The sequence below is a fragment of the Notolabrus celidotus genome, chromosome 12, assembly GCF_009762535.1.
Source record: "Notolabrus celidotus isolate fNotCel1 chromosome 12, fNotCel1.pri, whole genome shotgun sequence".
In the NCBI taxonomy this organism is placed as follows: Eukaryota; Metazoa; Chordata; class Actinopteri; order Labriformes; family Labridae; genus Notolabrus; species Notolabrus celidotus.
Window position 1 is genome coordinate 11450391 of NC_048283.1, and position 26964 is coordinate 11477354.

At 43.9% G+C, this 26964-nt stretch overlaps 2 protein-coding genes across 5 annotated transcripts in view; both read left to right on the plus strand.

Annotated features, from left to right (window-relative positions):
* Window positions 1–993: 993 nt before the first annotated feature.
* Window positions 994–11594, plus strand: si:ch211-79k12.1 (uncharacterized protein LOC568891 homolog). Its single transcript, XM_034698759.1, has 7 exons — window positions 994–1622; window positions 2346–2467; window positions 3034–3232; window positions 4737–4882; window positions 7131–7275; window positions 9707–9851; window positions 10866–11594. Exons 1-7 carry the CDS (start codon window positions 1571–1573, stop codon window positions 10951–10953), a joined length of 897 nt encoding a protein of 298 aa, XP_034554650.1. The 5' UTR covers window positions 994–1570; the 3' UTR covers window positions 10954–11594.
* Window positions 11595–16616: 5022 nt separating this feature from the next.
* cadm4 (cell adhesion molecule 4) overlaps window positions 16617–26964 on the plus strand; it is a 219250-nt gene continuing 208902 nt past the window's right edge. For 3 of the 4 annotated variants that reach the window (XM_034698612.1, XM_034698615.1, XM_034698614.1), the window contains exon 1: window positions 16651–17007. In XM_034698612.1, the coding sequence (XP_034554503.1) occupies window positions 16935–17007 (73 nt within the window). In that variant the 5' untranslated portion in view covers window positions 16651–16934. Of the gene's footprint in view, window positions 17008–26964 lie in introns of all 4 variants that reach the window. The other variant, XM_034698613.1, reaches the window with a different exon arrangement.

Below are 26964 nucleotides of genomic sequence, written 5' to 3' on the forward strand. Positions count from 1 at the left end.
CCACTGTAACTTCCTGAATACTGAACAAAAATACTGAACTCATGGGGGATCAAGAGAGGATAAGACTGAATCTTGAAAAGAGAACTGATTGAATCATATTTTTGATTTGTGAATAACATAAATAAAGTGAATGGTCTTGACCTAGTCTTTATAGTAAAGTAAAGCGTCTTTAGAAAACATTTGCTGTGAATTGGTTTTCTATAAATAGATATTGGTTGATTAATAAAAATAATAATAATAGAAGAAGAAGAAGAAGAAGAAGAAGAAGAAGAAGAAGAAGAAGAAGAAGAAGACGAAGAAGACGAAGAAGAAGAAGAAGAAGAATCTTTTTGGTATTTTAGTGGAAAATAATGTTGAGGTAATGGTGAGTAAGGCCAGTTTTAAAAGACTCTTAAAGGAACACTTTAACAATAACCCTAACATTAATGAATTTCGGTGAACACTTATGATTGATCTTAATTAGATGTGATGTTATGTAGTGTTTCTTGATATTAATTCATTGGAATGTGTAGGCTACATTACATCCATTATGTGTATTCTTTGAAATGGTTGTGGTATTTTCTGTTTTTGTACTACATGTATATTTTCTGTTATGTTTGTTTTATGTGGACCCCAGGAAGTGTAGCTGTTAGTGGCAGGCAATGGGGATCTGAATAAATAAACAATGGTTCACTATTATTTCTTTATTTTTATTTTATTTTTTACATGTAAATTGCCTTTAAATACAAACATACCTTTATTATCTACAGGAGTTTGGGAGGTAGTCTAGCCAATATGATCTTTGAATTTTGTTTTTCAAAACTAGGCTACTTGATTGTTTTATCCTTATTTTTACAACAGTCCACTGGGGTTGTAAAAGTGAACATCTGATTGAAAGAGAAAAACTCATATTTTAGAGGGGTTTCTTTTTGTAACTGTAAGTTGAAACTGTCAGCATTTCAAGCTATCTTGCAGCAAACAAGCTCCGAGCCTGTTTTCTTTGGATGCTGTCTCCTGCGCAGCTCCAGTGAACAGCTAATCAATCAAAGGTCACTGCAAATGAAGCGTCAAATGTTGGCTGCTTGTTCCGTATTACATGTCACACCGGGTTGTTTCAATGCTCTCAAACAACACGTCAAGACTTCTTTCACATCCTGTTGTTGAACTTCTTCAGAAAAACCCTGATCTCAACAACAACAACAACACGCTTACACTGTAACAGTCACAGGCCTGATTCTCCTCGGAGATAAATGACGCAGTAAGAATTTGATAACCGGAGCAGCATAATTCTCTCATTTACACTAGACACAAACTGCGTCGCATACTTGATACGCTCATTACCAAAAGAGAGTCATGGGACTTTGGACATGTAACACGGCTTGTTGAGTATTTCATTTTCGGCTTTATTGGCTTTGATGGATAGATTCTTGGTGCTTGCGCATTTTCGGACTATTTTGTGCGCACTTCCTGAAAATGACTGAAGGAGTCACGCCCACCTGTCATACATAAATAGTGAGCAAACTTTCATTTCAGTTTAGAACCTCCCCTGATCACGCAGCATTATTTCCTAGAATTGAAGAGCTTCACAATCATGAAAGTCATTCTCGTTGTCGCGGTGGTCGCCCTGATTCAAGGCAGCTATGGTAAATACATCTTTTTTTTTCTCCAAAGGATTTTTATGCAGTCTCTCCAAAACATTTAATTTTAATGCGCCTCTGTTATGAGCTGTTGGTTTAATATTCAAGTCTGGTTCTGCCCTTTTTTTCCCTCAACAAATATATTCATGCTGTGGCAGTCCCTGAGTTTGGAGAGTGTGTGTTTTTGTGTATGCGTGCCTGTTTGTCTGCTCTCTTGCCTGTTTGTTTCTGAGTGTTTCTGGCCTCTAGAGAAAAGGCTTTTAGTTTCTCTTCTGTCACACTGATGGGTTTCCCCTGAGACTCCGATCAAATCAGGAACTGATAGGAGGATTATCAAGAGACTGTTGAGGAAGACAATTAAATATTTGATGTATGCCAACTGTATGCAGAGACATGTCCGCATAACATCCCCCTTCGGACCATGAAAAAATAATGTACACTGGTGGTGTTTCTCAGTGAGTCTTGCCTGTAGCGACAGACAAACTGCGTCTGTTATCACACTAAGCAAAGTGGAAGAACCTGTTGTGGTCATGTGGTCACTGTGAGCGAGATTGGCTGATTTCCTGCGATAGCCAGAAACAAATGTCACGGGAAAGGGTGAGGTTGTTTTGAATGTTTTGCCCAGAAGTGCAGCTCAGTTCAGGTCATCACACTTTTTGACTCCTGAGCCCTGCTGCCTATTCATGCTGTGATCAATAACCTGCATCTCTAATCTCTGTCCACATGCAGCCACTTTGCTCATTAAAGGGCCGACCGAGCCGATCCTGGAGGGAGACAGGATCACGCTGGAGTGTCTGTACTCGGACTCTGAAGTGAACATCAGCCAGGTCCACTTTGAGGTTTTCTCCAAGGTGAGCCACCATGGGAAGAAACAGGTAGTTGGGCAGGAGAGGAAGTGGAGGGGAAAAAGAGCACACTTGATGAGCTCAGGATGTTATGTTATAGGATTCTTTGGGCTTTCTTGTGACAGAGCAGTGTTTTTGAAGACCGTAAGTATTCTGATTGTAAGTTCTAAGGTTGTTTAAATATGAATGTTGTATGTTCATAGGGATTCCAATTAAAGATGAATCATGTTATAATTCCCCCTTTTAAAACCGGCTCATACTCTACATGAGAAAATAATGTGCTTGTTGTTACTTGTCATAACATTTGCAGCCTGAACTAATGTTTACATAGAGATGTCAGCTGCTCTGTGTAAATATCACATCAAGTAGTTCACTTCTGTGTTGCTCACACAATGGAAACTAACACATGTAATGGGAATACACCAGAAGAGTCAAAAGTATGCATTTCTGCATTTATCCACAGCAATGATCAGAGAATGAAAATGAAAATATTTCTTTCTTTCTTTCTTTCTTTCTTTCTTTCTTTCTTTCTTTCTTTCTTTCTTTCTTTCTTTCTTTCTTTCTTTCCTCAGTACATGCAGGGCTGGCGTAAACTCTGGGAGCGATCCTGGTGCTTCTATTCGATTCAAGTGGAGCAGACTGCAGACAGCCTCGTCCTGTCCATCCCCCATGCAGGAAGGTACTACGAGGGGCCCTACCGCTGTGTGTCTGACGCCGAAAACACGACTGTGCAAGACAAATTCTCCCAGACGCTGGCCTTCAAAGTGCATTGTGAGTTTCTGGGTTACGGATACGGGATTGGAGCTGTGTCGGAGCTGTCTGCTCAAAGTCTGTGGAACAATGGCTCTGTGACACTGTTTCCCTTTTTATGACAAATAAAGAAATCTCAGATTTCTCATGCAGTCTGTGCCCTGCAGAAGCCAAAGAAAGTTCTGCTGAAATATGACACTATCTAGTCATGCATATGACTTGGGAATAAGAGATTCAGCATCTGAGTTTTTCTTTCCAGTGATGACATTATTATTGACAGTATTAGGATGTGACTTACAAAGAAGAAAGAATAAAAGCCCCTGGTAAATAATGTAGGTCAGCCATTCTCTAACGTAGGAGTGCATCCGCTTTCTTTGAAAAATATTCTGCTGCCTACCCAGAGCTCTAATCAAACAACAATAACAACACTAGAGACAAAGAAGAATTACTTCCCAGTATATTCTGAGTTTATAAAAAGCACTTTCCTTTAATTGAAAGGGGGCCCCAGCTATGCATAGCAACTAAATAATCCATTTATGTTACAGCTTCAATTTGTAAAGCAGCAAAACAAGTGCAAAACATAATGTGAGTGCATGTTTTTTTGTGTAAAAAAAGAGGACCTCTTGTACATGAGTGAGGGGACAGCAGCCCACAGTTTGGGAATCACTGGTCAAGGTTATGAGACATAACAGAGATACCATAAAACTTTGCAATTTTTCTCCTATTTTCAGCCAGCGTGAGGTAAAGACAATCTTTCGGACTCAGTGTGGACACAGCTTTGTTCACAGTGAGGGAGAGAAAAACATATGAATAGTTAATACCACAAGATATATCTGTGCAGTGCAGCTGTACAACAAAACAAGTGCAAAAAGTACCGATTCTGTGCTCACACTGTGATAGGCATGATAGCTCGACTACAGTTATTTCATTTTTTTTCTTGGACCAAACAAAGACGCATCATCCCGGTGCGGCTCAGGTTTGGAACTATCATCGCAGGATACACAGTCGAATGAAACAGCATCCGTGGCGTAGCAAGTTAGATTATCAGTGTCCTCTATCTTCTCAGTGGCCATCAAATCGACCGCGATGCTGTTTGATAGGCTCCTCAGCCTCATGGGGGGAATCAATAAGTGGCAGAGATTAGAATGGACTAAAGGACTGAAGGAGACAGAGAGGGAGAGAGGAGCCAGGAGGAGCTGGATGGACGTGGGCCATCTATTGAGATGGAAGAGAAAATGAGCCATTATTCACAACACTGCCTCTCTAAAGACTCCGATAAGATGAAGCCTATTATCATTATTATTGATCGCTCAGTACAGTCTGTACCACTGGGAGGCATTATACCCAAGCCTTATACACTCAAATATACTCAAAGGTCTGGGTGTTTACCAGCTGCTACTGCTGCAAACATATGTTCAGTCACCCAGAACTCTTGGAGAGGTAGCTTCACCGTACATTAATTTCCACCTTCATTAATGCTGCATCATGCTTTATAACTCCTGCTGTTCTTTGCTTTCTGTTTAAGACATGGGGGACTTATCCATGTCCAGGGAAGGCTTCAGCAGCTACTTGAGGATGCCTGAGGATCTGAAGGTGCGACTCGGGGATGACGTGGTGGTGCAGTGCTCTGCCAGCTCGTCCGAGGAGCCAAAGTACTTCTGGAATAAAGACGTAAGAAAGCCTCGGGAATGTGCACACAGTGGCAGTGTCCTCATTATGCTCTGGAAACTTGTCATCCTCCCTGCTTCTTTGATGTGACCTCCTTATGTTTTTTATGTCTTCCCAAGTCCCTCCAGGTAATTTCTTTGCTCAAGCATTCTCTTAATTTTCCTCCTGACTTTCTCAAACCACTTGTTTCCCTTTCCCCTGTGGCTGTTTCATCCCTTCTTCTGAAGAAGCGCTCTGTATGTAAGTGACCGGTTGGCTTAGGCCCCACTGCTCGCTAGGGGATTGCAGCTCACCCACTTACAAAGGATTAATAGTTTAATGAGGTCCAGACAAGAGACAGTCAACCTGAAAACAATTATGCGGATAGATTTTTAATGATTTATTCAGTGTTTGGTTAACCAGTATTGAATTATTCAGCTGGGCTCGTCACTGAGCCTAGGAACCCTCGCTCGGGGGAAATTAAGACGTCTCAATGTAAAACGGAATACTACCAAAAGGCATGTAGAAGAAGACGAGGGTTACGAGTAGGGAGATATACTGTGCCCTTGTGGTGATAAAAGTGTATTACACACTGACAGTGTTCTGCCACCAACAGCAGGTGTAATGAAGCTACAGTATGTGACTATGAAGATATCTTGGGGACAGGCGGACATAATTGCAAAGTTTGCTCCTTTGTTATTCTTCCTGATAAGTCGGCTCGGGGTTAATGTGCTTGTTAAAGGGTCACCGCTAATCCGGGTCATAAATTGGCTTACAAATTCAAATCCAATTCAGTGGACATTTTACATTGTTAATACTGTTTGTCCTCCGCATGATCATATAGAGCTTATAGGTTTTTTCTCATAATTTGTCAAATATAGAGCTCCGTCCCTCCAATGAAGAGCAGTTATTAATGCCAGGCTGAGTGACAGAACCATCAGGGCATGGAGATGGAATCATCTCACGCTGGAGGTTCAGCTGTCGATCTATTTACGCTCCATTTGCATAAGTCGCAAAACGATTGGAAAAACGGAATGAGATATTCAAGGAGATGATGAGATGGGATGGAATGATTGTCTACCTGTGAGTGTGAGCCCACTGTATGTATGACAGGAATAGATATGGAGCAGAGAGTGGCATCAGAACGTTCCACCGTGACAGACAGTCGCCGCGGGCACATTGGCCCCTGGGTAATGACAGCAGGACAGAGACAGAAACGGGCCACTGCATTGGGTGCCAGTGGATTTGCATACAAAATGCTGCTTTGGCCAGACCTGGCCTTTATGGGAAATCCTCTTAATTCAGATCCATTCAAATTGAAATGGACTTTCTTGGCAGGAGCTGCAGCTCCCAGGAGCCAAATCATTTGCATGGTGTAATGTCTTTTTTTTTTTTTTTTTTTTTGTTACCCCGTCCTTCACGTTCATTTGTTTTCCAATCCTCGTGTTTGGCCTATTATTTGTTTCCTCCCATGTCGGGCTCTATCTCGTAATGGTGCTGCTATTTTTGTGTCAACAATTCATCGTGCTCCCTTGCCATCTCATTATGTGTTGTGTTAACAGTGTGTTGTTGCGGCGTCATTCTTTTCGGATGATGGTGTTCTCTAGGTTATTGACTTGTGCCGATGTGTGTTCATTCGTTTGGGATTACTGCTCAGGTAAATACACTTCATGTGAGACTTTAGGGACTGTTCTCCGAGGACTGAAAACAAGCAGATATTTCTGTCTCTCTGTTTGTGTCCCATCGCCGTTGCCAGTCTCCATGTTTCTCCGTGTTTTTGTTTGTCGTCACTTCCTTATTTGTCCCTCTGACAGTTATCGGCCAAAATGACACTTTCTGCCCATTCCATTTCTATCTTTTACACTTTCCCATGGTCTCCCTCTCTTCTTCTTCTACTCCCATAATTTATTCTGTCCCTCCTGTAGTCTCAGTTTGGCATTGTTTTAAATTGTAGGGGTTTGTCGATGATTTTAAGGCTGCAAACACGATGACCAATAAAATACTTTGATACTTTTTATCCTGTTCAGCCCGATCTGCTGTGCTCGCCTGTATACAAGGACGGTCAATGTTACCGGACATCCCTGTCATTTGTCCATCTGGCCTCCTTGGGCAGATTACACCTAAATCATCACTTTTACATGTTCAATATGTTCAATCACCACATCCATATAGCAGAACATATATTAGGCTCTTAGATTAGTAAGGTCACACACCTGAACCCTGATTTTACATGAAGTGTGTTTTTATCTTTGTCTCCATTTTTCTCTTCAAGGGTGACGACTGGATCCTCCCCTCCTCTAAGCTGACGCTGAAGAAGGTGAGCGTGACCGATGGGGGCCAGTACACCTGCATGGCAGAGCATCCCTCTGTGGAGTCACTCAACAAGAAACGCACCATCAGCATCACCGTGCTGCCCGGTAAGAGGAGACTGCAGATCTACCTGGAAATGTCCTGTTTAATGAGTGTTAAGTGGTAATTTATCATTTTTGGATTTCTTTGTTACATCCGGGACTCTCCACTGTAAACAACCCCTGAGCAAAACAAGTAAATGTGTTGTGTAACTTCCTCTTGTGCAACTCAAATGTGGTCAGAGAGGTCAGGTGTTATGGTGCGATTACATGAACATACAGTAAGCAGAAGTTCTCCTTCGTAGGTGTGTTGCCAAAACCTCTCACTTTCTAAGGAAGCAGCTAATGGTTGATGTTTCTTTAGAAAGAAAAAGACTGTGAGGGTGAAATAAGAAGGGGGGCATTTAGCACCTTACACATAAAAGGTGACAACAATGTCGCAAATGGAATCAAATGTAAAATGTCAAATGATAATAGGTAGATGATCCCAGAGGACATGATACATTTTAAACAGCAGGAATAAATGGCAATGACAAAACTGCAGCAACTTTAAAGGGTAAGAGGATAATTATTATTATAAAAGAAGCAATGCTTTTAACTAGATTTTTCCTCCTTTGTTATAAATATCAAGTCAAACATAAGTGCACTTTAGAGCACAGAGACACCGACTTTACAGAAGTTAGAAATATTTGTTCGGCATTAGGGAGAGACTTGCAAAATTGGTGACTCTGCTTTTATATTTAATCTTCATTGCACTTGTAGAGCAGCGCCTGCAAGCCTGCAAGCTAGCTCAGGCTGGTAACTTTAGCTGCATGAATTTCACAACTGTCATGTGTCGATCTCACAGTCAAACGACAAACGTATCCTCCCAATTAGGTGGCCGATTTCAAAGTAAAAAAAGTCAAAGTCTTCTTTATTGTCAAATAAACTGCAGTATGCACTAGACATACTGAGGATTTGAAATTGGGTTTCTCTCTCAGACCCTAGCAACGGCAACAACAGATAAACATAGGAAAGCTAGAAAAAGTTAAGAAGTAAGCTAATAAAAATAATAAAATACAGTTTTAAACAGTGCAAAAAGAGGCTGTGAGACGGGTGGGAAGGGTCGCCTGCTATGCGTAGGGCTTTTCATGTGAGGTGGGAAGTGTAAATGAGCTGCAAGATTTCTGGTCTCTGCCTCTGATTTGCCACTGACACCGCTGCCCTGTACCAGTGCTACGCTCAAACTTTCAGCCTGATCACCATCTTAGCATCAACCTGCAGGCTCAAGCTATAGGGAGGTTTAAGATATTATCTCATCACTCTTCAATTTTCTGCATGTTAAGTGGATTTGTGAGGAGTGATGAGGTTTGCCAAAACTCTTATTAAATATTCTGCTGCTGCATAAAGTTTTGGCCAATACAGTGTGAGTTGACAAACTATATGAAATTATATTATGCAGTCTTGTGAGATTTCAGTAACCGCAAGGGACGTTCCTCTGTCATCGAAAAGTGCATTATGATGCATGATATCTATAGGGAATGATAGGCAGCAGTTTTTTTTATTAATGTCTGTTTTTACTTCTTCAGATGAATGTACACAAAGTGACAGTCAATCTTTGTGACTGACAAACTGTCTTATTCCTCCTGAAACGTGAAGACTGTATTCAAGTGGAGGGCTAATTTCATTACAACATTATAGCTAATCCAATTTACAGCACTTCATCTGTCTTCATCATCTTTATCACTGACCTGTGAGATGACTGCACTGTGTGAATGCACCACCGTTTTAAACGCCGTCCTCTCAAGCAGTCCGATTCATAAGCCTTGTGATTTCAATCATTGAAATTATGCAACCTCTAAAAATGCAATTAAGCCGATGCATGTTATTTATTATGGTAGAGCTATCTTATTACTGCTGCAATTGACTCATTGGTCACCGCGCTCCACAATGTCTCCGGGATTTCCTCGGGAGCACATGTACTAATTAAAAAGCTAATAATTCCAAGATGCTGGGATAATGTTTGTTCGTCCTTGAAGGTATGGGGAGCAAATGTTGCATGTCGCTGCTGTTGCTTTGAAGTTTGCAACACAATAAGAGAACAAAGCGTCAGCAAGCAGTTTTGATTTAAACCTGCATGACTCAAGCTGCCAAGAAATCCTCTTTACATATGGAATGACTGAATCTATAAACAAACCCAGTGATTTGTGCTGCCGAAAGAATCCTCTCAACCTCATTTCTTAAGGTGTTTACTTCCGACTCCAAAGAAAAAACACTGCTTTGGAAAAGAAGATAACCAGATAGTTTCCAAAATAGCGAAAGGCAGAGTTCTCAAAGATCCATGCTGTGTCCAGCAGCAGACCTCTCTGAGCTTCAGACAGACACACACACTTTTCTTGCACAAACAAACAGGATGTTGTCTATGGAAGCTTTGCCTACAGGCAGAGAGCTCAGAGTTTTGCTGATTTCGGGGTCCGTATGATGCACGTTTCCCTTCATGACTGACTGATCTGTCCCACAGCGGATGCCCCCTGGTATGCGTCCAGTAATGGCCGGCTTGTGCTGATGACTTCGGCGGCCGCTGTGTCTCTCCTGGTGCTCATCCTCTCCATGAGTGTGTTCCTGTGCCGCAGGGCCAAGCAGGCCAAGACCAGCAAGGGACCCATGTAAGTCCTGACTGATTGTTTGTGTCTGCAATACTTCATAACAGCAGGTCAATTTTCTCCCAGAGTGTGATTTTCATATTGAATCATACACAAAATCTGATGCATAACCTGCAACTGGACGTGTGCGAGCCTGTGTGATTGTTTGATTTCTTCACGGTGCTTTACCCACACTCACCTTCCTATTTCCTTTAACTCAGCTGCAGTCTCTCCTCCTGCAGTTTGACTTTATATTATGGATATGGTTATTGCTGCAATATTTCATTCTGTCTCGTGATAGAACCAAGGCCGTTACAGCTACAGTGTGGGAATTTAGCTGTACACTTCACCTTGTGTGTGTGGTTTGTATGCTAAGTGGTCATGCAGAAAACCGTTTCACACATGCAAGGTAGGGCTTGTGTGCTTTACGTGTTAAAAGGTGTTTTTAAACTGAATGTTAATGTATATCTCTGCAGGTCTGACCTATTTGACCCCCATCCTTGATCTTTTTCCACCCCCTCCTCTCCCTTGTGTCCCTCACACTTACTATGTGTGAAAAGCACCAGCTAATAGCACCAGCTTTAATTCTGGCATGTTATATATAGTATGAAAAGGGCTACAGCAATGATAAGAGCATTAGTAGAAGTCCTATTAAATGTGTTGCTGACAGTATGTTAATGTGAGCCATGACCCTTTGCAGCTTCGGTTATTAACGTCGGTTCCATACGGCTGGGGAAGAAAAAAAAGGACCAAAAGGTTGATTTTCCATAACAGCTGGCTTCATACATGATTTCTGCTTGAGACGAAAAAAGTTTAATCCTCACACGTGTGGCGCAGCATGTGCTGCTATGTGTATATGTGTGAATAAAAGAGGAGATGGAGAGCAAAGGGAGGAGAATGCTCATTCATATTATCAGCCAGGAGTGGGTCCATTGCTCAGGTCTAGTCCATAATTTCCTCGCTTATAGTTTTGTAGTGCTTAGGTCGATATACAGATAATCACGCTCCTCTGTCTTTCCCTCTCTCCCTCTCTCATAGTGATGACCGCTCTCAGAAGAAACCCATCTACAAAACCAGTGTGGAGTCCCTACCCTCCACCTCCGGAGACAAACAACCCCTGGTGTAGCTGCTCAGGCAGGTGGAGAAGAAGATGGAGTGGGTGGCCAGAAATTGAAGGATAGCATAAGGGGGGGTACTAAAAAGGGGGGAGGAGATGGAGTATGGGTGGGCACATTGGGAAAGGAGACGGGGAGGGAAAAAGATCAAAGAGGGATATTTGGAGGCTTTAGTGGGAGGAAAATCAAAATCAGAAACAAGCAGGGTGTAAAAAGCCTGAAGGGCAAATGATTGCTTTAGAGAAACAGGCGCTGCTTTGCTTGTGGGTGTTATGCGTCTTGGACAAAATAAAAAGGTGGCCAATTTCTTTTCATTCATTCAGTAGCATGGAAAATGGGTGGCTATTTTCTTAGCAAAATGATGTGGGATGATGTAAAGACTTCACATGCAGCTCTTTCCTTTCTGAGTCAAATAAAATTAGTCAGCTGTTTATTATGAATGAGCACTTTAGGTGATAAAATAAGGCTGTTTTTTGATGATTTGTTTTCGTTTCAACCTTTCCCTCCAGAGCAGCACCATCTCAAAGCATCCGTGAGAGGGTTATTATCTCTTTATTTTTACTGTGACTGCTCTCGAGCACTTTGCACTCCTATTTTTAATTTACTGTACTTTGGATTTGTTTGATATTAAATAGCTTTTCCGAAAATTGTACTCACTGTCTTCCTGTGTGTTATTGATTTTGCACCATTTTAGAGATACAAAAGAGGCTGGGGAGTATTGACAATGTAGTGAAAGACCGACATGCATGCTCGCTTGGCCACACATCTTCTCGATCCAATGCCATCTCAGGCTTGCATCAGCTTGTTTACCAACCTTTCCCTTCAGTCTGTAAGACCTCACTCTGAGGCAATGACCTTTACTCAAAGTACTGTGCCTGCGCAATGTTTTTCCCCATCTGCCTCCGAGCTCTAAACCCATTCTCAGTCAGTTCAGGTTGCGAACACATGCATGAACGAAAAACTCAACACTCACACAGCCAGGTGCAGCAAAGTCACGTAACCTTGAAACTTTACCCATCCATTATGAGTGTAGGCAGGGTGAAATTCTGCTAGCTCTACTCCAATATGAACAAGACTTAGTTTATCCCGATTCCCCACCAAAATACTCATCATAGACTACATCTTCATCTTTTTAATTTTCTCCTCTGTTGCCTTGTAACCCTCAACGCTGTGCCACAGCAACCACCGCTTATTACCATAACCGTGCTCGTAATGCAGAGAATTTCATTACGCTTGTCTGTTGAAGTTATGTTGGGTTTTATGTGGTTTTATTATCCGTGTGTGGTTGACCGTACGCCGTCGTTAATAATGGGCGAAGCGGCAGTTTAACAATGACACTCCATTAACGGGTGCATGCGCCACAGAGCACAGCCAGGATAATGTTATTAAACTGATTATTCAAACCCCCCCTGTACAGTTGCTTCTGCTGCAGCCATTTTTTGTTGAGCATTTTTACAGACTGTGTATTTCTTCTCCAACTCCACAAACTTCTACTTACTTTATGTCTGAGGTCAAGCTCTGGAAGTAAAGGAGACTTTAACCAAACTAGAAACACTTTAAAAAAAAAAATGTTACATTCTGTGGGAAAAAATGCAAGTTGTAAATTTATAATGCCCTCTGGTATGTGAAATGCCAGTGAGCACCGTTTTGTTTTGGCCTTTAAACCGGTCATGACTGAAAAGCTGTGAGTCCCCCGGTGGGATTTGGTCCTGAGGCTTCAACTGGTTGGCCAGAAAAGACAAGATTATGTTTCAGGTTTTTCACATAGAGGAGCTGTCTCTTAGGTACAAGGCTGTGGTTGGGAGGGGGAGAAGTGTGGTTTACAGTGACATCCTGACCTTGATAGTGGCTCATGGATAAACCACCGGACATCAGCTCGGGGCGATGTAGACGCTGTGCAGGGAATACAGAACAGCCGAAAAGTTCTGTCTGATGCAGGCAGGGTCCTAACAATAGACAGTATAAATAATGGACGTAGCTACTGACCTCACATACTGATTTGTCTTTTTAAAGCCTCCAGTCACCATGTTGGTTCCTTGAAGCCAGATGTGACAGCATTTGGATGAGAAGAAGGAGGTGGTGGAGAAAAGTGAGAGGTTCACAAACACAAAGTTAGCGAAGCTTCACAGCCCAACCCAGTGGCTAATTTGTTAGCTTGCTAATTAGCTAGCTAACCATTTTAGAATGAGAGTGTACCTGTAGTGGTAGATGACCATGGTTTATTTACTTTAAAGACGAGAAGCTAAAATGTTGTAGAACCAAGAGTACCCACAACTAGGGTTGCCAGCTGTCCCGTATTAGCAGGGAAATCCCGTATATTGGGCTAAATTGGTTTGTTTCATACGGGACCTCAATTGTCCCGTATTGCAATTATAGAGTGCACTATTAACTGCACTCTACAGATCCTAGATCAGATGTTTGGCAGATCATGTGCCAATCACACCACCTGTCATCCAATCACAGGCCCCCTCACGCGCATCACTTGTATACAGTGTAAATGCCCCAAGTCCTGCAAAAAAGTGTGGAGAGGATTTTCTGTCTGATGGTCATTAAATGGTCAGACTCAAGAAAGAGATGCAGCACAGAGCTGATCAAAATGAACTTCAAATATCTGTAAACTGTGACTTGTCATGTAAGGACTTCTCTCTGGCTAAGCAAAAGGACAAAAAACTGCTTGAGTCAGTCAAGAGCAGCAAAAAGTATCCATGGAAAAAGTACATTTGGTGAGTCATACTCCTCTTTTGCATCTAATTTTTCTTTTGCCTGTTTTTTGATGTAAAGAGACATTGTGGTTTCTTTGAGGTTTATTCATATGAGGTTACATAATGATACAGTAAGGATTAAAGGGAATATTCACAGTTTCTGCATTTCCAGTCAGAATATGAATATAAGCATCATGCTCACTCCACCATGGCATCGTGCACCTGTCCCTTATTTAGTAGGGAGAAAGTTGGCAACCCTACCCACATCTCATGGTTGAACAGAGCAAAAGCTGGACCAGCTAACTTAAAAAACAAAAATAAAACTTGACTAACCACACCCCCAACATACATCAGACAACAACAAACCATAGACAGTATAAAATATGGACGGAGTATCATGACTTCACCCATCTGCTTCTGAAGCGCTGTTTTGAGGCCAATCATCGGCGGCAGCCTCCTAGCCAACAGCTTCCTAGCCAACAGCTACAGTGTTCCCGCCTGTCAATCAAGTCAGCTGTGCCTCTCATAATAGAAAACTCGTAATCTAAATATCTTTGAAATTGCCGCATTGGAAAAAAAATTCACCCCCGGTACAGTGTGTGTCGATCGAGACATGAGCTATCCAGACTACACTCGTCTTTTGTACCAGGCTGTAAACATGTTTATTTCTGCTGTAAAGATCAGCTTTTTTGAATTGGTGTGTATGTGGTTTCCGTCATGAGAAGGCTAGGTCTATACAGTAGAGCACAGACATTTTACCAACTAGTTAGTGCTAATATATCAATAAAGTCAAGCTAGGATCTCACTTACTAGGAAAAAAAATGTAACACAGTTTTCTCTGAAATCTTTTATTTGAACAATGCTTGCATGAAAAATCACCAAAAGGCACCTAAACATAGGTAGCAATATTATCTGGAGTCATACAGCTAGTAGCATCCACCTCTCATTTGAATGTCCACGGCCTTAAGTATGCAAAATAGTAGGCAATTCTGGTTCAAACAGGTGAGATTTTTTTTACAATTTATTCTCCTATACTGCTGTAACAAGGGAAATGGGCCAAAGAGACACAAATGTTTTCCACACCAGGCTGTGAACATGTTGAATTCTGCTCTGAAGTTGGGCATTTTAATGTTGGGCCAAATAGGAGTCAGCCTCAAGCGGCCTCTAGAGAGACTGCAGAGTTTGGCACTTAAGTGTTGGCCTCATTTATTCAGTCTGACTGGAGGTTGTCCCTCGGTCCTAATAGGAGGAGGAATCAGATCTGTGACATTTAGATTTGGCAACTCCTTCCTCATACCAACAGTGAGTCTGGTAAGAAACTGTCCTGGTAACCCTAAATAGACCAGCCTACTTGTGGAGGGGGTTGTACTGAACATGACACCTCATTGAGTAACGCACCAAAACACCAGGCGATTGCTGCTGTTTGCCATCGCCCGCTGCTGTTCTCGTCACGGTCACTTGGTTTCGTATGTGCTTCCTGCATATGTCGTGTCAAATGGCTGAAAATGAAGGAGTGGAGTTCGCTGGAGAAGCAGGTGTTTTCCCCTCATTACTTCCTGACAATGCCCCATCTGGTGATGGGAAGTAGCTGCCATGGACTCCCTGCCAACCAAGGGGAACAAACACTCGCAGAGAGGCTGACGGGGAAAAATGGGATGGGATTGGAATTGGGGATGGAGTGGGGCAGAGACTTTCCTCTCCAAAACAACAAGGTTAAAAAGTTGTGTTGGGGAAATGAAATCACAGAGCAGAGGGAGCCTGAAGCTGAGAATTTATGATTGCTCACAGATCCTCAAGTCGAGGTCAGATATGAGGCGTGAGTTCAAAGAGAACTTTCTGGAAGGACTTTAAGTCAAGGGCAGAAATATTAATATTAATGTTATTAGACTGCTTTGATGCTTTACTGCCTGTTTGAACTTTTCTAAATGTTTGAGCCAAACTGGCCAATGTGTCTGGAGGATTCGTGACAGATGAGAGAGAAGCCAAACTAGATTTGAAACCCATGACTTGCTACACCTAAAGTTACCTGAAGGGGGCGCCAAAGATACAGTTTCCAAAACATGCCTTGAAGCCCTGGATACTTCATGCCCATGGTACTAGATTAGGGGAGGGTAAAAAAAAAAGAGATGTGGAAAGAGAAACAATTTTCATAATGGAGCAGCGCTCTCTGACTGGAAAACACAATTATGGGCAAACTGTGTCCACAGCATGAGGGTAAAGTTAAAGAGCCCCTTTAGCAAGACCTAATAGGCCCTGACTACAGATGAGCAGATACACTAGCTCATCCAGAGTACAAGTTTTTGTTCCAGGCCATTACCATCATTGTGAACGGCGATTTAACAGAATACATTCAGGTTTTTCTCCATGCTTTCCTTGATGAGTCCTATATGCACATTTGGGAGATAATATGGCCACTTTAGTGACATAAAGTCCCCTGATCTCAACAACCCAGAGACTACTGCACATGTTCTAAAGTCAAAAATAAAACATAAAGAAAAGCTCATACAGAAATGACTGTTATCAAAACAATATCAGTCTTCAAATGTGAAATTAGAGAGTCAAATATCTAGCATGCAGATGAATCAGCAGACATTTAGCAATTTCCAGGTAACAGAACAATCCAATACATGACTGCAGAATTCCTCGCTTCACATAATAAACATCTGTTACGTTTTTGTGATCTTAATCGTTGTGCCACACTTCCTTTCTGTCCGTGAGCTGGATATGGAATAAATTGGCAATTTGCGTCTGAAAATGAATACTGGTTATCAATCACATTTAGCGCGAATTGATTTCAATTAATAGGAAGGTGCAACCGTTCCTCCCTCCCCTGATCTCATGTAAAGGCTATTTTCTTCTCAAAGCCCAGCCCCTCTTTCTAATCCTCACACCCCTCCACCTGCTCCTGCTCTCTGTCATTGGTCAGAGGCACACACAGATCCGCCCCAATGGGAAGCTTTTAAAATATATTTACAATGTAAAGTCACCAAGAAAAACCGGCCCAGCCGTCATTTTCACGCATTCACAAGGAGGGAAAGTGGGTGTGTGCGTGAGAGGAAGTAATACTATGTAAAAGACCAGCTTTTACGCACTGAGCGCTTGATCAAATACACACTCGTTCACGGAGAGTCTCGCGTGCGCACTACACACACACACGCACAGACTCACATAACTACACAGACGCTGAAGGCGCAGTCGGAGAGTGAACCTGCGGGTTCATGTCACTCTGATTTCTCCAAGGAAGAGGAATACTGAGGAACAAGATCAGTGGGGGAATAACAGCGACAGAGATGGCTTTCGCGACCGTTTGGAACTACTGCGTCCCTCTCGCCTTCATCACAGTCGCCTGCTTGGTGCGCACCGGTAAGACAGCCAGAAAGTGTATGTGTGTGTGATGTGAATTGGGGAGAGTGTTAAGCTTGCCTCGATGTGTGCAAGTTTGTCTAAGTCCTAAGAAGAAGCTGGTGAATGCTCGGAGTCTTCTCTGACCTGTCAGGTAGAGGAAAGGGAAACTGGAGTCCTCCGCGGGACAGAAACACGTGCAGAAAATGCCAGTTTACAATCATCCTGCGGACCTCTGTTAGCATTCACCGCTGGGTAATTAGAAGCAATGCCATTTTCGCTGGTCTGGGCTACATCCGTTTTGCTACGTGAGTGTGTATCATTGTATTGGCCACTTCTTGCAACTGCTTAGCGGGAAAGACCCCAAAAGCACCTCCAAGATGAAAGTGAAAGGCGCAGGCTTATCACTTTTTGGAATATTTCCTCATACCATGCTCTGTTGACCCTATTGCGTCACACCATTCTGATTGTTGTCAGTGCACAGACCGTGATTTGGATTTATTGTATCACAGCTACTGTGTGAGTCCCAGGAGCCCGTGCGCACACACAGCCATGCATGCAGAGAGCCTCCGCGCGAATATTTCTGACAGCCACATGAGAGCTCATAACAAATGCCCGCAGTGGACCAGACGTGTGATACACAGAGCGGCAACAGACCCAGCTGTGGTGTGTGTCACTGATTTCCTATTCTGCTACAGTGCGAGGGACTGAACGGACCTTTGAGACCTCACCTTATCAGATACAATAACATCTAACAATCTATTACAAAGCCTTTCACTGGCACCTGCACTGCCTTTGTCGCTATTAATCTCCCCCAGTGGTTCATATCAGCTTGGGATAGTCCTGCTATATGATCCCATATGGGCACAATATATTTCATGGTCACTACCCTATATAACAAGTGCATCTGCTGCAGGAATAAGTAATTGGATTGTGCTCAGTGTTGACTCCAAGCATCTTCAGCCTTGTGGTATTCTGATCCATCTGCTTGGACCTGTGATAAAACACACTCATAACAAACTTCATTAAATTCAACCTTACAGAGGGATTCTTATGACCAGGTGGTGCATACAGATACTGTTCCACTGGTTTGTACCTTGTGCCTGCTGGTCTTTTCATGGGCCTTTGTTTACCTTGTCCCGAGGCAGGGAAAGGGTTAAGTGCTAGGTCGGGTATTGTCACAGTCAGACCTGTTCTGTTCTGTCCTGTGCTCTGCTGTGATGATGTCTCTTTCACATAGGGAGGACCACATCTCTCCATAGTCATTTCTCCCTGCTGCACTGACACTATCCTTACCATGGCCTGTGTATTGATTTTTTTCCCTTGAGTGTGTTCGTGTGCATCTGTTTGTATGTCTGCTGCTGGAAGAGTGGAGGGTTGATTTATATGCATAAGCGTGTAGGCGTTTGCATCAGTCTTACTAGAGTACTGTGTAAGAGGTTTCTGTGCGTGCGTCTGGGCGCACGTTTATGAATCTGCGTGTGCATTGAATGTAAATTTGCTATATGTCTCGGTGTGTCTTTGTGTTTGTGTGCTGCTTACAGTGCCGGGTTTGGCCTCAGCTGCGGGCAAACCTCTGCTGGGGGCTGCTCAGTGATCACTGTCATTAATCTAGCCGCTGACAGGGGCCGGGAGAGACAGGGGGTCGGGGAAGGCGGAGGGGTGTCACAGGCAGGGGGTGGATGGAGGAAGAAGGTAGAGAGGGATTTGAAAAGATGCTGTGTTTGTGAACACCCTGCGATGTTGCACATATTGTGCAAGACTTGAAGAATGTGCTTCTGATAAGAAAAATGGCAAAACAAATTCAGAGGAGAGGAAAAAGAGAGGGGGAAGGTGGGAGGTGGGAGGGAGGGAGGGAGGGTGGGGGTTGTTGTTATGCCAGGATAGAGATGGACACATTGATTGGATGGATTGACAAAGTGAGTGAACGTATGGATTGACAGGATGCTGTGAAGACAGCAAGGCCGGGAGACTTGGTCCTTTTTTTTGAAAAATGGAAAACAGAGAGAGACAGAGGAATGGAAAGATGGAGAAAGCAAGAAAGGCAAAAAAAGAAACGAGGGAGCGAAGGAAGAGTGGGAGAAGAAAGGCAGAAAGACTTCACAGTGTGTCTGACGGGCAAGCCTCAGGGACACACACACACACACACACACACACACACGCACACGCACACGCACACAATAACTCACACACCAAATCAGCAGTGTGTGTTTATGTGCTGAGTGCACGGCTTATGTGGGGGCGGCTGATCCAGAGCAGCTGTGGGCCAAACTTACACTCCACATACAGTTACAAATGCAGTCGACTCCACCTCCTCGCCTAGCCTTAATCGCTACCTTGCACACCTCCATCACTTCCCATGCCTCCACCCCCTCCCCCCATTCCTCCTCCTATGCCTCCATTACCACCTGCCTTATCGCTGTGTGCATTAAATCACCTCCATTTGTTTATTCCAATGTGTGCAATGAGAGCCATCCGTTTGAGCTTGTTCCCCATCACGCTGTTTGGACCTTGGCTCGGGCTCTGGCAGTTGAAAAACGGCAGCAGTTGGACGCACTTGTGGGAGGAGATTTGAATACCAATTATGGCTGGTATACACACACACAGACACGCACAAAGACACACACACAGACAGGGGCCATGCATAAATCAATGTCGCTGTGACTCACAGGAGGGAGGCCTGGCGTGTAAACACAAACATCAAGGGAAATGCTGCACACACAAAAAGTAAAAATATGGACACACGTGCACAAACACTCACACACACACACACACACACACCTTGTTCCTGAATCCTCTGTAGTACATTAGAGCTTCGTTTGAACTCAGGGATTGGATTGCTAATGCATGAGTTTGTCTGAGCCCAAATGCAGTTTTTGATGCTTGTCAGACACACTTTGCATCATGCCAGAGTTAAGATTGCCTCTTTACTTTCTTCCACATTGCGCTGCGTTTGCTATTTCAGCGTCTTTCTTTGTTCTCTAATGTGTCGAGAAAGTCTTCCCCGCAAGCAAAGGTTTATCCTTTGATCCGAACCTTACAGGATAACTCACTCCCAAAATAAAATAAACTTGTCGACATTTTAATTAAAAAGAGAACGAGTCCTCTGTCTCATGCTCTCTGAACCGCCATCTGCTGGTTCACGTCGTAAAACAGAGCCCGGCGCACGCTCGCGTCTCAGTGTTAATGTCCTATTTTTTTTGTGATTCCATGTCTTTTGTAGGTCTAAATAATTGGACAACCTGAACTTGGCAGACAGCACTGGCATGCCCGTCAGCACAAGAGCAGCTGAAACGAGCCTTTTTAAAAAAAAATGCGCTGCCTACTGCTGTCGTGCTGGGCCCTGTTTGATCAACTGATGCAGTCTTAAAGGGTCCTGACAGGGTGGCCTACTATCTCAGCTGAGCAACCGCCTCGGCATAAGCTCCATAAACAAATTGGACTGTGTCGCTTTTCGGCAAAGTGATGACTGAAAGAGTTACGGAGCTTAGTGCGGGCTGAATTTTATTTTCCCCCAGGCTTTTATGGGTCCATTACTCAGAAGCAGAAGATGTTCCCAGTCTTACCGTTTAGTGCAGGTGATGTATTTTACAGTAATTATCTTCCAATCTGCCTCCCGGTCTTCAATGCGATCCATAACTCCTTGTTTTGAGCTGCTTTTGTTTCACACAATGATTGCATCTCAACAACCCCCTCCAGCCTTTATAGACCAGGTCCAGAGTGATTTATTTTTACATCTACTTGAATATAAGGAAATAAGACCTGAAAAGTCATCTTGTTTCCACTGCAAGGACACGTCACTTGATTTGGCTTTTACATTTCCCTTTTTTTTCATCCTGTGTAAAGCATGTCCAAACACAATACATAAGGCGCATTGATTCTACAGGGAACACACAGACTCAGATTGGTAATTGAAGCCTTATATCTCATTTGACCATTTGTTTAATTGTCCATTAGTGAAACTTTCTGTCAATCTAATCAGGCCAGCGCTAATGTAGAAACACTTTTTATAGCTGCCACCTCATCTCCTTCCCATTACTATTCCCCTGATGCTGCCGCTTGTGATTATCATAATGGTGATCTATGTCGTCCTTACGTGTCGCTCTCCCCAAACAACTGGCGTTTCACCAACTTTGCTGCTGAAGTTTTTTAATGCTGCCTTGGATGCCAAGGACGTCTCCCCCATTTGCTTGCGTTCGAAGCCTGCCAATCAATCCAGCTCTTTCAACTCTGTCTGATTGGCTCTGTGCAAAAAAAAAAAAAAAAGCCCCTCGAGGGGGAAGCTTTTACATACTGTGACCTGATGTTCCCTGAGCCAGCAGCTTTTTCTCCCGCCGCTGACCCCTCTCGCTGTATGTTTGTCTTTGACACAGGAGCGGGTTACAGTAAACATTGATTCTCCTCCGCATTGCTTCTCGGTACTACACAAAGGCAGTTGCTATGTATTCTCCTTACAAGGTGTACTTATGTTTGGAGCCAGTCGAAGTTGAATTGCAGAGATGGAGGGGATGAGACTGGGGATCCTGCGTCTGGAAATACACAAGCGCCATGGGGTGAGCATTCCTCGCTGTGGGTGACACAGTTACCATGACTGAGCGTAAACGTTTATACCTCCTGCTTGGCCCTAGGCTTGTTTAACAGCCCCCTCCTTTGCCGCTGTGACACCTGTCTCCAAAGCTCCCGCAGGGCGCTGCGCTAACTTGGCCAGACAGCGGCCTCCGGTAACGCCGGTAACCACGGTGATTATCCTCACTCAGGCGCTGCGACGGAGCCCTCACTAGGTGTGATTGGGTGAGAGAAGCTGATTGAACTGAAAAGGGCAAGTGCCTAAAATTGAAGAGCTGGAAACTGTGTTCTTTACCGGTGCAGAGGCTAATACACACGCTATCTGGATGACTTGATTCAGAGATAAAAGGGGCGAGAGGATGGCAGGTAATGAGGTGCTCATCCAGGGGTAAGGAGGATCAGCTAAGGACTTAAACTCAGGTGAAACTGTCAACTCCGGGCAAGGAGGTCTCCAACAAGACCCCATTTCCATTTACCCTTGGGAGGTCTGTGTGTCCAGCGGAGGCTGGCTGATGAAGAGTGACCAGGCTTAGCCAGGGCACGAGGGACTGATGGGGTCAGTGAGAAAGGAGGAGAGTGAGAAGGGAAGGAGGGAGAGATGGCTGGCTGCACAGTGTATAAAAGAGTGAAGGAAGGGAGCAAGAAGGGGGAGGGAAAGCGCCATGGGCATGCGTCACAGACCAGTGAAGCAGGGAGGAGCGGAGCAGAGGAGAAAGTCAGGCAGAGAGGAGTCCAACAAACAAGTGAATGATTGCAGGATTTCAGCTCTGAAATAGGAGGTTGTAAAAAAAAAACAGGAGACAAGGAAGGAAAGAGAGAGAGAGAGTACAACCCCCTGCTGTGCCAAATGACGGATTTAGAAGCCCAAAAAGAAAGTGAGGAAGGAGGAAAGGGTGAGATTAAGAAGGTGGGACCAATGCAGGAAAGTACAGGGTGTGAGAAGAGGATGTGGGTGAGGAGGAGGAGGAGGAGGAGGAGGAGGAGATGAAAGCAGAGGAAGGAGGGGACAGGGAGATGGATGGTGATACACAGAGATAAAGACGGAGAGAGGGCAAGCACTGTGTAGGTGACCACACCAGAGAGAGACTAGGTGTCATGATCGATGAGGTCACAGCGTGCACAAACACACACACACACACACACACGCTCCTGCTCTAACTCTCGCTCCTACACACGCTGTCAGATACAACAAACAAGTATTGAAATTGTTTCCCAGCAGCTCACGGCCAGTCCTCCCACTTCCAGAGAAGCTGCCTCGCCTCCGAGAATTAAAACACCCACACACGCGCTGGGCTATTCATCTGTCTGCCATTTAGAATCCGTCTTCGTATCATCGCCATTAATAGGTTCGCTTTGATGAGATTGTCAGATGCTGAAAATTGCCAGTCAAAGCAGAGAGCTATCTGCTGGGAAATCAGATGGAGATTTTCAGAAGGCGGACACAACAATGCTTGAAGAGGTCTCAGATGAGTTTTCCATCTTAGAAAACTCTTAAAATGTCTCTCCCCACAAGTGGTGAATTCATTTGAGCTCTGACACGTCTGGCGTAGATAAAGTGGCAGTGGCACTCGCAGTGATTTCAGAAACCTCGTAAACAGTTGTTATCAGACGCGATTAAGTCATACTAATGAGTGTTTTGAAAGAACATTTGAAGTTTGGGAGGAAAAAAAAGAGAGGACGTTGGCTTAAAAAGAATGTAGTAAACAAAGGATTATCACGGATTATCTTGGCAAACGTAACAGAAAACCACACGTTCTGGCTTACTGTATGCACTTTGAAAACCAAACGCTATCTCTCAATGAAAGACAAGTGATAACAGCAGCTGCCAATAGATCAAACTCAGATTGCCTCACTCCATTCTGGTTGCATGCCAAGGGATTGTTGACACAGCTACTGAAAAAACAAAATCTACTGCGGCTTTCACGATACTTCCCCGACACACCCGTACCACTCTCCCTGCCGTGTATCTCTGTAGTCCATTCTGCTCTTTATCTTCTTTTCAGGCCCAAGACAAGAGCATCAACATCAGGAGTAGTGAGCTTTGATCCACTTCATTAGCAGACCGTAAACAACCATTAATTATAGGCAATTAATTAGCTGCACATGAAAACAATCCTCGAAACATTGGTTCACTCTCAAAGACCCCCAAGCGCTTGTAGGAAGGAAAGAGTGAGGGAGAAGGAGATGGACAAGGAAGAGAAAGGGGGGAAAAATGAGGGGAACAAGCCTGCAGTCATGCTTAATGTGCAGGGGCTGAGATTTACCGCAATGATTTGCTGGGCTCTTTTGAGATTCATAAGGTCATCAATTCATACTCCGCTTTCAGCAGGGCAATACAAAAGTGAGTCTCTGCAGCCGTCTGCACTGAAGGGAAGAGAAAAGAAGAGAATGGCCGGCCAAATTGGATTGGTGCTGCGATTGTTTCTCTAGAGATTGTTACAGTTGGCAAGGCCACTTAAAAAGTGGCTGAGCACCAAGCGACCTTGGAGGAAAGCTCCGGCTGATTCTCTCCCAGGATTCATTTTCTCCCGGGTGGGTGAAGGGGCGTTCAAGTGCACGGCTGCTGATTCACCTCATGGCCGTTAGCAGGTACACACGCCTTCTCCCATCCTATCCCATAGAGTGGACCAGCAGATTGCAGCGGTGCTTCGACTCGTGTCTGCAGACGAGCTTCCATCTCTGTGTCCATCTGTCCGCAGAACAATGTTATCATGGACTACAGAGGTCTCTAGATTCTGGCCATTGGAGCAGCTGTACTGTCTGTGACACTGAAAGAGCTCGACACAAGCCTTGGGCTTTGGACACAGTTGCGATGAAACGGTCGTTCATAGCAACTGCCACCCGCTGGGCCGTCCTGCTTAACCGAGGGCTGAAGCAGCTTGCTGAGGCCAGTGGGGTTCTGGGGTTGGTATGAGAGACACTTTTAGCCTTTGTGGACTGTGTAGCCGTGGACAGCAAGTCAGTTTTGTCTACAGTATAGATCCTTCAGTGTGGAAAGTCAGGGCACAGAACTCACAGCAAGAAACTGTCACCTCTTGACTGCGTATACAGTTACAAAGTTTATTGCAAGAGAAACTAATAAAAGAAAGCTGTGGGGGTACGTGCTTTTATTCTTGATTATTTCTGTCTTTCCCAAGGGCCAAGATGGCTGCCATCTGTCCTGCACTTTATCACAGTAATTCTGTCCACTGTTTCAGTCACCAAGCTCCCAGTGTGAGTCAGAATGGCATAATGCATGAATTCACTTCTGTAAAACAAAGCTTTTACAAATGTTTGGATGCACAATATTACAAGAATATGCATCACCAGTAGAAGAAATACTGTATCTTTCATAATGGGCACTTAATACCAGTCTGTGCCTTTAGTACAAACCTATGTTACAATGTGGATTTCATGAGACACGCTGATGATGCCGTCATTCCTGGATGTGTTTCTCTGAAGAGCTTGATTTGAGAACTTTGCGAGGCTTGGCCTGAACCTGATGTCAGGCTCTGCCAGTCTCAAGGACATGCCCACCAGGAAGCTTGGAAGTCCATGGCTGTTTCCTCCGCTCTGCTCTTTGTTGACTCAAAGTGCCTTGGAAAGTTGTTTGTGAGTGTTCTTTTGGCTGTGAGGGAAAGTTGCAGCTCTTTTCTCTTCCCAAAGACGAAGGCAGCAGAAATCAGTGGGAAGTTTTTTATGCTTTTAAGGACAGCAACAGTCACAATGTAGGTGTTTGTGCTCGCCACTTCACTGATGACTGTTTTTTAAAATAAAGGCCAGTACGAGCTGGAGTTGTGTCTCTTAAACCTGAGGCTGTTCCAAGACCTTCTATGAAGGCTCAGAACCACAAGCTGACAAGTTACATAATAAAAGCAAGGTAATGCAACAATAGCTAATAGCTATAATGGGAAGCTAACATCAAGCCTCAGCCACTTTCTGTAAGGTATAACTTATGGGCCGTTTCATATCGTCAAGGCTGTGTGAAAGCAACGCCTAGAAGTTGTGTCTAACCTTGTATCACTCAAAAAGCAGCCAAAATGAAGCTTTTCAAGCAGACACTGAAAAGTGCTGAAATTAGGTTTTTCACAGATGCTAGTATAAGATAAGGAGTTTTTTGAGCTGCAAATCAAGCAAAGCTACTCTATAGGTGTCTTAGACTGACACAATGAAAGGTGAAATAAGTATAGTCTCATTTAACCCTTACTGTTCGGGTGAAATTTGATCTGTTTTGACATTCAGCAGCAGGAAAAAGACCCCATAAGACATTCCCTGAAGTGACCCAAAACACACATAAGGTGCATTTCGACCAAGAGTTCCACTGTCATTTAGCCCCCAGAACCACTTTACCCTGAACTAAAAGGTTCCTGTGCCCCCATTGTTGTCTGCGTTTCGACCATGGGCTGAAGTCCCGGGTAGATTGTGCAGATCAGGCCAGTGACGTATGGAGAAAAAAATGTATATTAAGTAATATTTTTGAAATCTTAATAAAAAACTAAACTAGTATGCATTTCCAGGAACTCCCTCAGTGTTTCAACAACTGTGTAAACTCCACAAACGCCGTTACGTTCAACAGAAAGTCCCAGGACCTTTGAAAAGTACTACCCCCCCAAGTAGGGGCTTTTTTAGGGGGAGATTAACTACCCCTGAACTAAATTTAGACCCTGGTTCCTACGGTCGAAACGCACATATTTCAGGGGTAAAGTCCCAAGTTCCGGGGTAAGGTTCCTGGTTCGAAAAACGCCTATATATGACAAATCTTTTCAGATTTTTCCACTTTTGCACAGGTACTAAAAACCTTGAAACTGTGAAACTGTACATGTCATAACTGTGTGTATTGTGAATTCAAGGGGGGTGTTGACACTGTCATGAAAACTAGCTGTGTTCCCATCCTATGTGCCCTCGATCCCCCGGGGACAGGAACCTGAGCTGCTACTTTAGTGACTGAGGTTATGCCAGCAAGACTTCCATTGCAAAAGGCCATCGATCAGATTTTCCCAGATCAGGAAGCAACGATTTGTGGGAAACACATGGCAAGTCACACATATGTTTGAGGACTGTGTTCAACAGTTGATATAGTTATATATAGTGTAGTTGGTGACGCATTAAGAACCACACCATCAAACAGCCGACAGCTACATGAGATTAATCATCTGACTTGGTGGGTGAGGTTGCACTTATGTTAGCACAGGAGCATCCTGGGAGAAAGAATATCCTGCACAGTAAACGCACTCAGCAGCTGATGATCATTCAGGCTAGATCTTTCTGTTTTGGAATACCAGCAATTGTTCCTCTATACAGTGGTGAGTTATCCATGTCCCCCCCAAAGACGAGCATTCTAATCTGAAGGAGCACCTAACCCAACAACACTCTTCTACTGAGGTAGGCACCAGAAAGCCAAGTGCTTCGAAAACAGGTGACAGCAGGTGCAGC